The 16,176-nt window shown below is 33.6% G+C and overlaps 1 protein-coding gene across 3 annotated transcripts in view; it reads right to left on the bottom strand.

Moving 5' to 3' along the window:
* Positions 1-3,251: 3,251 nt before the first annotated feature.
* The window catches only part of LOC124079394 (ankyrin repeat domain-containing protein 26), a 95,902-nt gene continuing 82,977 nt past the window's right edge, over positions 3,252-16,176 (bottom strand). For 2 of the 3 annotated variants that reach the window (XM_058572770.1, XM_058572771.1), the window contains 6 exons: positions 13,690-14,676; positions 11,997-12,149; positions 10,850-11,122; positions 10,001-10,125; positions 6,114-6,160; positions 3,252-5,028 (listed from right to left, as the gene is read on the bottom strand). In XM_058572770.1, the coding sequence (XP_058428753.1) occupies positions 6,157-6,160; positions 10,001-10,125; positions 10,850-11,122; positions 11,997-12,149; positions 13,690-14,676 (1,542 nt within the window). In that variant the 3' untranslated portion in view covers positions 3,252-5,028; positions 6,114-6,156. The remainder of the gene's footprint in view (positions 5,029-6,113; positions 6,161-10,000; positions 10,126-10,849; positions 11,123-11,996; positions 12,150-13,689; positions 14,677-16,176) is intronic. The other variant, XM_058572772.1, reaches the window with a different exon arrangement.

Here is a 16,176-nt window from a genome sequence, read left to right as displayed (position 1 = left end):
CTTTTATTCACATTCTCTCTAGCATTTGTTATTGTTTATAGGTGACTTCCATTCTGACCAGTGTGAGATGGAATCTGAGTGTTTGCATTTCCTTACTTGCTAATGACGGTGAACATTTTTCATATATTTGTTGGCCATTTGTATTTCTACTTTTGAGAAATTTAATTCATTTTTCCATTTATAAATTGGGTTATTTGAGTTTTTAATTTGTTCTAATTAGTTATACATGGCAGCAGAATATAATATGGCTAGGAATATAATATACACATACAAATATATGTGTATGACCTGTCATCCATCATCAAAACATATGCTAATCTCTATTTGCCTATAGGTTTAAATTTAATGATTCAATATACAATGTGATCTAATTTAAATTATACAATTAGAAGATGAATAGGATTATCATCATTTAATATTTTAGTGAACACTTTTAAATAAAGCTGGATCATGAAAATAATAATATTCAATGTCAAAGAATCATTGTATTATTGTTTTACATTTTAAAATATTTTAGTTAAATATTATTTTTTCAACTAAAACATTAAAGAATACAATACTGCTTAAAAGAGGAAGTCTTTCCCCACTGCTTATATTTTCCATGTTATTTATTTTTTATAAATAAGATAATTATTACCAGGTTCCCATTTAACTCTCAAGGTGTCTGGAATGTGTCTTGTCTTGGGATTTTGTCTTATTGTTGTGGTGCTAAGTATTTTTTTAGAATAGGATTTGTATAATGAGGGTTAACATTCATGGAACAGCAGAGCTCTCTCATCATGTGCAATAACTTCTGGCCTTATAAAACAAAAAAAGCTTTCACTATTTAAAAAGAAAATATCATCTATGATAGAATGAATGATGTCCTTGTATGATTATGCTCTTAACCATCTTTCAGGTGATTTATTTATTCATTAATTCATTTATCATATAACACTTAGAGCATCTGAGTCTTTTAGTTACCAGGCACTGTTTAGATGCTAGGAGAGGCATCAAAACAACATATAAAATCCCTTACTTTTGTAGTCTCCAGATTTCTAAATCACAAATAAGATCCCTAACTCTAGATTCTGCAAGGATGCCTTGTATACTCAACTCAAGCTCTGATGCCCCACAACATGCTGCCCCCACCAGTGTCTGGCATCTCACACTGAGTTATGATGTCCTTTTCCATATGGATACTGTCAAGGAAAGGCAGTGCAAGTCAAATGAAAGTTAAAATCTTACTTAGGGGCTGGGGATGTGGCTCAAGCGGTAGTGCACTCGCCTGGCATGCGTGCGGCCCGGGTTCGATCCTCAGCACCACATACAAACAAAGATGTTGTGTCCGCCGAAAACTAAAAATAAATATTAAAAATTCTCTCTTTTTTTTTAAAAAAAAAATCTTATGTAGCTGGTGTATATCAGGAAAGACTTGAAGATCAAGTAACTCCTCTCACAAAGCAGGATAGGAGTTTTAGGGTGCAAGGGAAGGAGAGGTGTATTGTACTTGTGAGTCTAGCCCAGCTTGAGGTAATCTTCATCTTTAACTTCTGCCTAACTTCCAGGCAAGTTGATTGGAGATTGTCCTCACTTTTATGCTTCTTGCTTGGGATGGACCTTAAAAAAATTCTATCCCTCCTGACAACTGTCAGAACACTGCTTTCAAGAGCTTTTTTTTTTTTTTTTAATCTTTGCTGTTTTTCAAGGTTGGTTGGGCAGCAAGGAGATAGCTAAACAGTGGAGGAAGGAAAAAGGAAAAGAGGAAGAGAAAACAGCAGATGAGGTTGAAGCAAGCAAAGCAGGGGTCTGTTTTTATTCTCTTACCAGCTCTCTTCACCCTGGTGAAGATACAGTTTGGAATATTACTCAACAATAAAAGAGAATAAAACCATGTCATTTGCAGTTAAATGGATGGAGTTAGAGAAGTTAATGTAAGTGAAGTTAGCCAATCTCAAAAAATCAAATGCTGAATGAATGTTTTCCCTAATATAAGGAGGCTGATTCATAGTAGGGTATGGAGAAGTAGCATGGGAGGAATAGACGAACTCTAGATAGGGCAGAGGGGTAGGAGAGGAAGGAAGGAGGCATGGGGTTAGAAATGATGGTGGAATGTGATGGACATTATTACCCAAAGTACATGTATAAAGACACGAATTGGTGTGAATATACTATGTATATATCCAGAGATATGAAAAGTTGTGCTGTATATGTGTAATAAGAATTGTAATGCATTCCACTGTCATATATAAATAAAAAGTTTATTAAAAATGTGATTGTAACAAAACACATGTATGAAACCTTTTTATATATGAAACCCAATTTTTATATTTAAATAACAACTTCTTTCTTAAAAAAAAATCACAGAAAGAAGAATAGTTTTAAGGACAGCATTTGGTAAGTAGCTGTCCTGTAATTCTAGGACATTTTAGACTTTTCTCATATTGAAATGTTGAATGTAATAACTACCAAGTGGGGATAAATTTAGAAGATGATCTTAATTTATAAACAAATATTGTGAATTTCATAGGACATCCCTCTATAAAAATGGTGTAGTGCACAGTAAAATATATTTTCTATGAAAAGGTCAATGACATGCCAACAGTGTACCACTGAAGAGGAATTGTATCAGGGGCACCTTGGATCATTGAAGGATCATTGAATTAGTACCCAGAACAAAAATACAACTAATAGCCTGTTTTTGTCAATAGTGTGGCTGTTTTTGTTTTGCAGTGCTGGGGTTGAACCCCAGGCTTCATTAATGCTAAGTGAGCACTCTACCACTGAGCACTCTACCACTATCCCCTGGCAGATAGCGCTTAACAAGAGAATCAAAGTCAGTATCAGCCAAGCATGGAATCAAGTAATAATATACACTTCATATCTGTGTGCCTGAGGCCCCCAGTTTTGCTCACTCTTGGCTGGAGGTTAACTCTAGGTCTTAGGGAAAGAGCCTGCCTTCCTAGAGGCTGTTCACCCAGTTCTTAGTCTGTGGACTTCCTCCATGTCAAGCCAGGAGGGTCTGTCAGTGCAGCTGAAATCTACTGCATTGGAAGAACTCAGTATCATATACATGACTTTCCTGCCAATGGCATATCCTGCACCCAGTCATGAGGCAACATCACCTGATCCCAAACTGAAGACAAAGCTACAAAACTGACATGTACCATTCAACAACTTAAATGTCAGCAACAAGTTAGAAGCACAGCAAGACTCAGGAACTGTCCCAGACTAGAGGAGACTAAAGAAACAGGACCACTGGACACAATGAATTATGGATTTAAAAACAGCCCCAAGCTAGGTTTTATTTTGGTTATAAAGGGCATTGTTGAAATAATTAGCAAATTATGAATAAGTTTTGTAGATTACATATTAACATTTAACACAATTTGATGTTTTTGATTTTGGTCTTTATGCTATAGTTACATAAGGTAATTTTGTTTTTAGGAAATACAAGCATTTTGTCATAAAGAGGTATCATGTCTCCAACTCACAAATGGTTGAGAGAAAATTATCTTTGTTATATACTTATATTTATCTAGAAAGACAGGAGGACAAGGGTTAAAGCAAAGCTAGTAAAATGTTAACATTTTGGGAATGTTTTCTAGGAATTCTTTGTACTAACATTACAAAACATTTAAGAAGTTTGAAATTATCAAAATAGAATATTTCTAAGAGAAACATAAAATTTTAAAATCAACAAGTAACATTACACTCAATAAAATAAGCCATAGATCTATATAGATACTATTAATTGAATATAGGGAAAGTTGGATGAGGCATAGGGATATATGTAACTGTCTCAAATTATCTTCATATAAAATGCTAAATAACTACAAAGAGTGAAGGCAACATTACAGAACAGAAACCCTACCACCTTTAGGGATCAATGCTAACATCATCAGTAATGGGATTCAAGGGGAAAGTCATAGAAGCATTTCGGCAATACTCTTGCCAAATAACATGTAATCTGGTTCCAGTCATAAAAATACAGAAAAGTATATCTGAGGCACATTATATGAGCATTCTTCCTTATCAGATTCACGATCATGAAGGTCAAGGAAGAGACTGAGGAATGTTTGACCCTGAAGGAGTCAACAAAATGCGACAACTGGGTACATTTCATGAATCTGAATGGTACACTGTTGTTATGAAGCACATTATTAGGAAAGTAGCAAAACTGGAAAGAATCTGATGATGGTAGAATATATTATAATAGAATGTATTAGTATTAATGTATCATTTATGAAAGCTGTATTGCATTTTTGTAGCATATTCTGAATTGTAGGAAATACTAAAGTAATCATGAATGGTGGTGTATGTCAGCAATTTAATTCCAAATGGTTCAGGGTGGAAATGGTTCTTATACTAGAGCCTGGAACTTTTCTTGAATATTAAGAGTATTTACAAAACATCAAAATTGTATAAATGAACAAAGAGAAAAGGTGAAAAGCCCTAAGCGCATTTTGTTTCTCACCAGGAAAGGGATATAAGTTAATGCATAAACCATTAAAAGTATGTAAGTTTGATGACAGTATAATAATTGTAATACTTTAAAGTAGTACTGGCCCACCAAAATGCTGTCTGTCTAAATCTCTAGGTCCATATGTGGTGATACAATTTGTATCATATGAATAATTCATCATTAATATTATATTTAGATACATGGAGGTAATATTGATCCCTTGATTGTTTAGGTGCCTTTTAAATATCTGGCATTTAGACAGTTTGATGACATTAATATCTGAGATACTAGTTCACACTTGTACTTCAAATTTAGTGATAGGTGCAAAGAAATTTCAAATATTGTATGAATTCCCTCATATATCTGTGTGACAAACATATTTTCCTTCAATAAATTTTCCACATCACACATTTAGTGGGAAACAATTAAAATGCCAATGGTCTGACAGATATGATGCTATCATTAATATCAAATATTTTCCCCTTAAAACTTCTGTGTATTCCTGTGATGCTTCCCAAAGTAGATCTTTTCTTGGCTTATCAGTAGATCTTAAGGCAGAAGTTCTAGTGGGTCAAGAACAAATTCTGTAGCAAGTGGAAAGAAAAATAATTATATTCTTCATCTCAAACACTTCATAGTTAACTAAGCAAGAATTAGTAAACAAAAACTTAATAACTTTTCCATGTTAGTATAGTGAAAACCATGTGTGCATGACTACAAGGTAACTCTGAAATATAATTTGCCCAGAGTTGCCCACTGATTTATCAATGTGGCTGAGGATCAGAGCTTCAGGTTTTCCACCCTGCATTCAGGAATTCAACAGCCTTATATGTTAAAGCATTTGGCAAGCTCTGAGTGACAAGATGAAGATGATGAAAGCCATCATCATCTTCATCTTGTCACCAATCAGACCCCCTAAGTTTAAAAACACAAGGACAGGATACTTCCTTAGAGTGGTGGGTGCTATGAGAGGTATAAAACAAGGGTATACTATTGGAACACAGAAGTGACTTCTGTCCCCATTTTAGGTCAATAGTACAGGTTGTGGGTTGAGGTGACACCTGAAGGATAAAAAGGAAGTATGACAGAGAGAGAGAAGAGGTGCCTGCAAAGAGTGAGAGGTGAGGAATACAAGTATCACAGCGTGACTTGAAGCTAGAGCAGAGGGGCAGAGTAGGGTGTGTGCAAGAGATAAGCTGAATGACCTGATGGAATTCAATTGATTTGGATATCTGAATTCCTTGCTAGGAAAGCTGGAACTTTTCTTGAGAGCAAAACCAATGACAAAGTCAATGTCAGGGCATTTGAAATGCTTGACCAAGTGTTCCTAGATGAGTCTGGGCTTTTGGCCACAACCAGATAGAAGTGGGTGATGCCTTTGTTTTCATAGTGGTGGCAGAAGTGAAAAAAAAAGTCAATCCAGAAAAAGGTATGTACAGACAGTCTGAGCCTTTACAGGCCATGAATGTGAGTAAATGATAAATGAGTTTGTTCTTCATTGGTATTTTTTTTTCCAAAATTTTCATTTGATGTTTGTTTTTAAGAAAAACAATTGAATTCACGTAGAAATCTATTCACCAATCCAAGGAAAGCCATGCCATCTGCTGTGTATTGTGTTTTTCAGAAATCAACTAATAAATCCAAATTCAACCATAGTTTGGCAACATACCTGCTCTAGCTTTTCTAGATAAAGCCTCTGGCCAACTTCTCATTCATCTGAAATAAGGCAATTATTATTTACATTGCTTAGTTTAAACAGAGATTATCATGAATATGATACATTACTTAGAAAATGTAGCTTTTTCAAAAGAACTTTAAGGGACTAGAACTAACTTGAAGATGGATTAAAATAATCACACAAACAAAATAAAAGTCCACTTATTTTAAGTTTATATAGAGAATAAGTATGTACAATGCTGTTAAACTTCCGAATCCCCACTGGTCTATTAAATGTAAGTCATTTCAGATGGTGCTGCTTTAGCTAACTAACGGGCAACAATTGGACTCCTATTTTTAGATGGCAATAGAGTGTGATTCTTAGCAAAACTCTGCCCTTTAGAAACTTCTTATCAAATTTTTCACTTCAATGTCATTTTCCTTAAAATAAATTTTCCATTATCTACTTTCAGAAAATTAAACATTTAACATCTTCTCAATGCTATCAAATTTTCAGCCCATTAAATTAAATACATATGTGAAGAAAGAGGTATTATCATAGCCTCATGTGAAAATCTGGTCAAAGTTTCAAAATATTGTTATGTGGAATATGACAAACCATCTTTTATTAACATGGTACACAAAGATTCCAGAAAATTCTATTGAGAGACAGAATAATGCCATGTGCTATATGGCACATGCCTGTAATTCCCAGTGACCCAGGAGGCTGAAGCAGGAGGATGGCAAGTTTGAGGCCAGCCACAAAACAAAAATTATAAAGGAGTAGGGATGTTGCTGGGGGTGGGGTAGAGCATCCCTGAGTTCAGTCACTATAAACACATACACATACACGCACAAGCAGTATAAATATTACTTAGAGCCAGTTTAAACTTATGTTTCTTTGATTTGTGACTTTACAGATTTGTAAACAATATGTAGCTGTTTAACTGTAACTGATTTCTTCCCTGGATTTGGGACCAAAGTTTTTGAAACATTTTTGCTAATTACACTTATGTGTTTACAAACATGTGGAAAAGCTTCAAACTGTACCCCATCTAGACTGTTCTTCATAAAAACCGTATTCTCTTACTGATTCCTCAAACAAGGTCCAAAAAGTAAGAGAATACTGAACATACTAAGTACTTTGAGGTGATAAAAATACTGTGATGTCCAAAGCCTTTATACAGTTTAAATGTGAAGGTAAGTAATTGGACTGACAGGGTTCTCAGGCTTTTCTTCTCTTTTTCAAAATGAAATGACTTGAGTACTAACTTTGGGTGAATTATAGTCATAGATATTAGTGGAATGTATAATGACATAGTCAAACATGCAGATAAAATAATTTGATCAACCTTCTTCCTCAGTATCTTTCTTTTCCCTCTCCTCCCTTCCCCATTGAAGGCATTCTGCAGGGATGACAGAGACCTGACTTTGCAGCTTGATAGAACAGTGCTTTTTTACTCCTGTTAAAGTCGGCCTGCTTTGGCAAACTAATGCTCTGCAAGGATATCTAGAGGAAGTACTAGAGTAACTTTCAAGTATTCTTCAACCTATTTATAAGCACTAAAAAATAAACATGTCTTTCTCCCAGAAAAATTAATGGAAAATGTTCCCCTCCCCCAAAAATATTCCTTTGCATTGTGTCTCCATTTACACATTCATTCATCAATGTCTTATTAAATGATACACTGCCTGATATTTTCTGGTATGAATGAATGAGAACATCTTGTATTCATATCATCTTTAACAATTTACAGAAATATTTCACAATTTTTTTTGGTGCATAATATTCTAATTTCATGGTTGAGAGAGACTTCAATCCTGGGCCTTTCAGTTTTGTTTTTTTTTTTTTCAGAAAAATATGCATGTAAGCCAACAAGCTGATGGACAAAAAATATCAGCTAGCTAGGATCTTATAATTACATACTAAAAGTTATGTAATTTGTTCCCCATTTCAGCACCTTTTACTACATGGATTTTTATAAATCTTAGATTTGCTCTTCTCTTGATTTCACTAGAATGCAAAGGCAAAAGAAAACATCATATTGAGGCCTGACTTAACATAGACCTGCACTATTTTTCTGTGAGTTAAGAAGATCATGAAAACTCCTTCAGAGCCCTAAACCAAGGTTTATTAATTTCAAATATTCAATTCAATCAAAAAATCTACTTTAAGTTAAAGGACAGTTAAAAATATCATTTAACTTGAATAAAGTTAACAAGTGTCTTTTAAAAATAAGACCTCCAGATACTTTATAAAAATTGAAAATCTGTTTGTAATTCATTATAGTTACAGATTATCATGACCTTCAGTTAATATTCATAAGTCAACTAAACAACTCAGTATTTCAACAAAGTCAAAACAAGACAAATCAGAAATCTGAAACCCAAAAGATAAACAAAGCATAACTCACCTCAGCCAGATAGTCCTCAAGGGTTTGACATGAAGGCTGTGGGTTGGAAGTAGCACCTGCTATGTTTTCTCCCAGGTTAATAACCTCCTGAAGCCTCTTACTGATTCTGTGAGGATTTCAAAAGGCAAATTCTTGGTATTTCATTTTTTTTTCCTCCACTTGCATTAAAAAAAAAATGCCATAGGAATAAATAGAATTTCTCAGTGAAAAGAATCTTAACATTGAAAATCCATCAAAATAGAGTAGGGCATATAATTACAGGTTTTAAAGAGTTTTGAAGATATATCCATATTTCTTGGGGCCTCCTAACAAGAAATTCAAACAATACATGTGGAGAGTAATGGCAGGCAGAGATGTGTGACTTAAAGGGTAACACTTTTGCCTTCTTGAAAGGCTCTCCTTCAGGGTTTCTTGAGGACACCATTAGAAATACTGGTATTTAAACAGTAACCGTGTGAGATGATGGATACCTTAGTTTATTTGACTACAAAGACATTTCACTCTGCTAAATTGTATTAAAGCATCATGTACTCCTTAAACATATACAACTAGAAAATAAGAGTGAAGCTAAACTAGAAATACTTGTATTATTAGACCAATTGAAGAATTTAAAAACCATCCCTTAAAGAGATTTTCAAGCATTTGCTCTCACCATCTACATATTCTAACTATCACCTGGAGAAATCAAGCATTGGGCACTGAGAAATAATTCACAGCAACAACCACAGGGGCAGAACAAGATAGATGAGTTGATGATTAAGAATTCAAGACAATCAGCTCATAATTTTGTTACTGAGATATCAGAGGTGGGACCTGTCAATTCTCATTTTAATTGCCCCCAACACTGACCATGGAATTATTTTTAACCACATTGCAAAGTAAACTTCCTTTGAGCCCTGTGATATTCTTTCCCTGTATCAAAAGAAGACCTTACGTAGAGAGGAAACACTGCAAAGGTCATTTTGTCTCTAGGTAACATCTGGGGTAATATCAAGTATCACAATAAAAAATGGTTAATTTACCGAGTATCAGAATGTGCTAAGAGGGTAGAACTAGCAATCCAATACCCTTAGGGTTTAAGTTGAACACTTTCAACCAATAATTAAATTTTTACTATTCTATGTAAAGAAAGGCCTGTAAGTAACTTGGTCACAATATAACTGTCTGAATTATAAAGCTTCAAAAGTGCTGAGGTGAAAGTCTGGTAGAAATAGAAAATAGGAGAGAAAGCCATACAGACACAAAAAAGTGTGAGGGATATAAACTTCCTGGACCAATATTTCAAAAGTAAGTTCATTTAATAAAATTACTTCTGAAAATTGTATTGTCTGATTAGATTTTGCATCCTACTAATCTCATATTTTTTTCTCACTAAAAGTTATGCATTGGAGACAAATTAAGGAGATTAAGCTATTTTTTGTTGGTGTACATGTGGACATACTTCTGGATTTTGTGTTCTTCTACACAGAGTTCATTATATTCTTACCTTGGTGTTTTATCAGAAATTTCATTTTTAATTTCAGACACTTGAGATTCTAGCTTTTCAATTCTGAATTGCATCAACTTCATTAATGAAACCTTATTATTTTCATTTGAAGCTCTATCAAATGTCTAAAGGAAATTGAAAGAACATATTTAAAAAGATATTTTTATAGTAGATGAACACAATATCTTTATTTTAATTTTATGTTGTGCTGAGGATCGAACCCTGTGCCTCACATGTGCTAGGTACTCCAGCCATAAATGACATATTTTTAAAAATAATTATTACCCAAATAATTATTTGTATATTTTGTTACTTTAATTTAGAATCAGTAACTCAGAGAGCAATTTTAAACATGTGGACAAAAGATGGTGGAGTTTTATCATCAAAGTCAATTGCTTTTTTTTTTTTCTCTATTCTTTAGGGTTGGAACCCAGGGCCTTGCAAAGGCTACACAAACTACCACTGAAGTAGGACCTCAGCCATGAATCATTCTCATGTTAGCATCAGTAATGTGAAAAATAAAAAAGTATAAAATCATTTAATAATTGAAAAAAATCAAGAGAATGGTACACTCTGACTTCACGTTTTTTTTTGTTTCCTGCTAATTGTCTTATTAATACAACTACCCTTAAATATTGAATGATTCTCTGATAAAGTCATTTTTTCTGAAAGATGAAGTCAGTTTTTACAATGATGGGAAAATGAGATATTTAAAAATGACATCTTACTCTGAAAAATCTATAAAAGAAGTTTTCTCAAGGAATGTAGATGACCCACATAAAATGGAAATTTCCAAAATAAAATTTTCAGTGAAATTAATTAAAACACATTACAGATAAATAAAATAACCTCTGAAAATGGAGATGCTTGTTTTTGGTTTTCCTCTAAAATCTCTCTTGTTCTTTGTTCAATCTCCCATCTATGAGGCTCTCCTTGACCATTTTTTATTTTATTGTCCTGCACATAAATTTTGAGGTTTGCTACATCTTCTTCCAACTTCTTTTGATTGTTCTGTACTTTTTCACATGTATATTGTAGGCTTTCCAAAGCAAGTTCAAATTGTTCATCCAAATGTGAATATTTTGAAGCTGTAGCTTCTAGTTTTATATTGAGATTATCGACCTGCATGAATAAAACAACAGTGTTTCATAAAAAAAGAAGCATCTTGAGAATATTTGAGCACAAATTTGTCCAACAAATCCCAGTAAGTTTGCCTTTTCAAAGATCTACACTCTCTGCTTTGGATAGAGGTACCAGACATGATCGAAACATTTGCATGCTTTTATAATCTGTTTAAATTTTAAAAAAACACTGAGTTTTCCCATTATTTTAAAATTAACCTGAAATTTGAGAAAAGCATAATAGCCTTTCTGTGCAAGTTTTCTAGAAATTCATTTAACAATTACACATAGATTCTGTATCCAATCATAGAAATGAAGGTATGAAATAACTCAATTCCCTGGAACATTCCATGAAATGGTATTCTCTGATTTAATCTGCCTTGCTACACCATGGCAATGGAGGTAGCACTAAAAAAATCATAGTTAACGGAAAAAAAAAATCAACATATGTGAGGATTGATGTACAATTCTCAGCATTCCTGAGGGTAGTTAAGTAGTTTTTTTTTTTTTTTAAAACCACTGATTGAACCCAGGAGTGCTTAACCACTAAGCTATATCCCCACTTCTTTTTGAGACAGGGACTTGCTAAGTTGCTTAGGGCCTTACTAAGTTGCTGAGACTGGCCTTAAACTTGTGATCTTCCTGCCTTTATCTTCCAAGTCACTGGATTGCAAGTGAGAAAACATGCATGATATTACAAAAAATGTAAAAATAAAACTCAGAATTTATAAAAAAATGCACTATAAAGAAAGTGTAATAAAATTAATTATAATAAAAATACAAATAACACTGTCCACTGACGTTTTTATCCTTAAACATTTAACATAATTGAAACAGGTGCAGAGCAATGGTTGACAAATACAATTAATACGTACTTTACAATTGATTTGATCTAGTTTCTTCTTCAAACCCTGTGCCTCATATTCTACTTCAAGGTGATTACTGGATGAATGTTCTAGTGAAGCCTCTGACATAGGTTGCTCTGTCAGGTTATCAGCCAGTTCTTGTGGAAGTTGTCTCACAACTACCTGAGGAGATATGTCTGTTAAAGATTTTGTAAATAACTTCACTTTTTGTTAATAATGTTTAAAACTGAAATGTTATCATTAATTCATCTTCTTTTCCTCATGTGTAAATTCTGTTTATTTCTGAATTCTAACAAGGACACGGAAGGTGCTTTCTTGCCTAGTTACCATCATATCCCTTAGACAATAGATTCAGCCCTGTATCGACTTCACATTTGATGAAATGCATCACAACCTACCAAATTCTCAAACAGAAATGGTTATGCAGGTCTGCTAGGAGTAGTGAAAACTGTACAGAAAATCATCCCTTTTTTAACAGAGACTCAACTAAAAAACTGAGCTCTAACTATATTCAATCCTCTGTGTGAATCCAATAGATTCCCACCTCCTAAAAAAGTGAGGTCCCACTCAACCTGACCTTTACCTTCTTCACTCTCTTCAACTCCTTCAACTCTCTCCCCTCCTCACCCCATTCTCACTGTACAAAAATCTACTTGTTTAAATTGGAATTTAAATTACTTTGTTGAAAATGGGAATTTAATGCCAAATTAATGAATCAGGGAGCTGCAATTATCTTTGTACTAGAATAGTTCCTATCTGTTACATGATAGCAATTGAACCTTGAAATGAAAAGTATTAGCAAGTTATCTGTGAAGATAGGCAATAAATTCCAGAGTCAGCAGGAAAATTAAATCCACATCAGTTTTGCTGCAATGCATTGCATTTGTCCCAAATTATATTAATGATAGTAGATTTTTTTATAGTGTTGGTAGGAGATGAGAAAAAAAAATTGAGCCAGTTATTTTCAGAATTAAGTCAAACTTATGTGAATAAAATCAAATTATCAGTTAGAAATGTATAAAATGCTAGTGAAGGAAGTCTATTAAAAACTATATTATCTACATTTCACTTCAGCTTGGAAACTTGGAATGGATTATTAAAGTAATCCACTTAATTTAATCTACATATGAGCATTCCCATTTATCTGTTTCATCATGGTCTTAAAAAGTATGGCAACATGAAGACTTTCAAGTTAGTATTGAGGGCTGGAGTGTAGGCCTGGTGTTAGAACATGGGCATAGATTGCACAAGACCATGGATTCCATCCCCAACAGCAAAAACAGATATTGTTTCAGCAATGTTAATTCTGTATTATTAATATCAGCATATCTCTACTAAAAATCTATGACTTATTCTCTTGAAACTTCATTCCTATGTAAAGAAATAATTCCTGGTAAATACACAATGTCTTTACTCAAAATAAAGCATCTGCAGTTCTAAAGCTTTAAATGTTTCTTCCATTTTTAAATGTTAAAATCAGTTTCACATAAGGCGAAACTTTTTCCTTTTAATTGGCCCACATTTTACTATTCATCAGATAGGGTGTGTTACTCTAAAACATGTATACAATGTGTAACCATCATTGGCAGATTTATTACTTCAAACATGAATCATTTCATTGTGTTGGAAATCAGGTTTGCCATCATCAAATTTCACTGAATTCTCCTTCAAACACAATCCATATATTTTGCTTAATACTTACTTTTCTCTCAGAGTTCTTTTTATATTTATCTGATTTTTCTTTTAAGTGACAATTTCTATTCATTAACTCCATATGTCTGTTTTGTAGCTTGTGACTGGAGTTTTCATCCTCATCCTGACTTAGTTTTATGGTATCCCATTGCTCTTGGGTATAAACAGGCAAGCCTTCTGTATCATCAGCTTTGTTGTTAAAGTCATGGAACTGCTGTCTTAGAAATATAATTTCACTTTCCATTTGAGATAATCTCTCATCTATAGGTTCCAGTTCTTTGTAGTTTTGACTCTGTTCATTTTGATACATGTGCTTCATTTCATTCATTTTGTAGTTTTGACTCTGTTCATTTTGATACATGTGCTTCATTTCATTCATTTGGCACTGGTTTTGTTTTAGGTCTCTTTGTACCTGGTTCAATACCATAGTCACTTTTCTAAGATCATGCTTTGTTTGAATACAGAGGCCTTTTTCTTGGTCTCTGAATTTTATTCCAGGCTTGGAAAACTTTGGGGACTGAATCAGCCTCCTAACATTTTGTTTTGATATTTTGAAATTACTCTTGTCCTCTAAATCAGGGCACCCATCTCTTGCTGTCTGGGAAAGAAGTTCTTGTTCTCTTTGTGATGTCTGACTTTCATCACAAGGGTGTGGAGCAACAGCCTGACTGGCAGGGTATGATTTGGCTTCTGTTTCCTGTCTATCGGTGTTTTGTTCTTTATTTTTCAGCTTAATATTTAGCTTTGTAATCTCAGTTTTCAGAGAATTAATCTGTTTATTATATTGCAATGTTGTTTTCCTAAATGTTTCCTCCATTAATTTGATTCTCCTATGAAGGTCATGACACTCTGCTCTTGAAATATCAAGATATTTCTTTTTGTTTTCCTCATTCTGACATTTCATTTGGTTCATTTCCAGACTCAGCATATCACATTTATCCTTCAACATGTGGAATTCATGCAAGGGCACTTTCTCTGTTTCATTCCTGGTAGAAACCTAAGGAAAATCAAGGAGACCTTTAGCTAGCACTCAATGAAATTAGATGTCACTATACCTCTGAAACTAAAGTTTGAACATGTACATTTATGCAATGAAAGGGTTGCAATACATGGATATCCAAGTGGAGAAAAATTAGATGTGAATTTCAGAGGTTAGAGAAGCAAAACTTTCTAAGAGTTCACAAGGTGTATTGAAGAAAATTAATCTATGAGTGTAAAAAATGATTATAGAATTTCAAAACTGAAGAAGCCTTTTTCTAAATTACAACAGATTGAAGACATCAGGTAAGTGATTAGGAACTTTGACCATGTTAAAGCATGAAGTTTGTGGGCTGGGTTTGTGGATCAATAGTAGAGTGCTTGCCTTGCATGTGTGAGGCACTAGGCTCAATCCTAGGCACCACACATAAATAAATGAATAAAATAAAGGTCCTTCAACAACTAAAATAAATAAATTAATAAAGTTTGCACTCTGATACTGATACCTCATGTATACAGCCAGCCAATCCATAATAAGGGCCTTAGCTCTACACACATTTGGACAGATGAAATTTCCCAAAGTTCTTTAAGTTCCCTATTTCTGAAAATATTCTATATGTATTCTATTTTTTCAACATTTTTGCAATCAATTCTTATAATTGTAGCTATTGGTAAATGATAAATCCAGGCACTGTACTTAATTAAGCATTTTACATACACCAATTAACTTTTTATCACAATCTGAAACAAGGAATAATATAAATGTAAGCAAGCTGCTTCTAGTGCTCTTTCATCAAACTAGTCATTTCTCTGCTGTAAAAATAAAAACACAAAAGAAGGTTTGTGTTTTATAATATTAATCATAAATAAGATCCGATTTGGTGTGTTCTCAGAAAATCATGAGATTGCTGCTCATTAAGATTTGTTTCTTTTTTTGTAAAGTCTGGAACACGAGTAAATGTGAAATAAAGGAAATGAACTTATCTCATTTATCAGGGATGACATCCTTATCAATTACTAAGTAAAATATTATGAAATATCATAGTCTCCAAAAGTTTTTTTGTACTGAAATAGGAGATTACTTGGAGAAAACTGTTTCTCTTCTCCTACATGAGGAAATGCTATCTTAACTAGGGTCTCTGCTGGCTGTGCTTTGCCTGCTTACTGAATGGTGGGAATAATAAACTAACCTCCATATTAATATACCAAGAGGGTGAAATCACTGCCCCAAACTAGAACTTTATGTTAGTAACAAGGGTTTTGAGATTATGAAAGTCATCAATTCCTATGAAAATTATTATGGAAATTATTATTGGATGTGGCCAATGTGAAAGTCACTATTGGACTGCTGCTGACAAATGGAGTTGAATTAAGAGCATTAATTAGGCCAATGCGACCAAAATGCCACCCTCAACCCCAGAATAGATACATTAAAAATATACATATATGGCTTTAAAATTATCTATACTTTTCCACGATGGATCTAGATACTGTTCTATGTATGTTCACAGATGCATGC

This window comes from Marmota monax, unplaced genomic scaffold (genome assembly GCF_021218885.2).
Source record: "Marmota monax isolate L192 unplaced genomic scaffold, Marmota_monax_Labrador192_F-V1.1 WCK01_AAM20220418_F8-fsc01042, whole genome shotgun sequence".
NCBI classification, from domain to species: domain Eukaryota; kingdom Metazoa; phylum Chordata; class Mammalia; order Rodentia; family Sciuridae; genus Marmota; species Marmota monax.
Note: the sequence above shows the minus strand (reverse complement) of the source record. Positions and strands in the feature narration are given on the sequence as shown.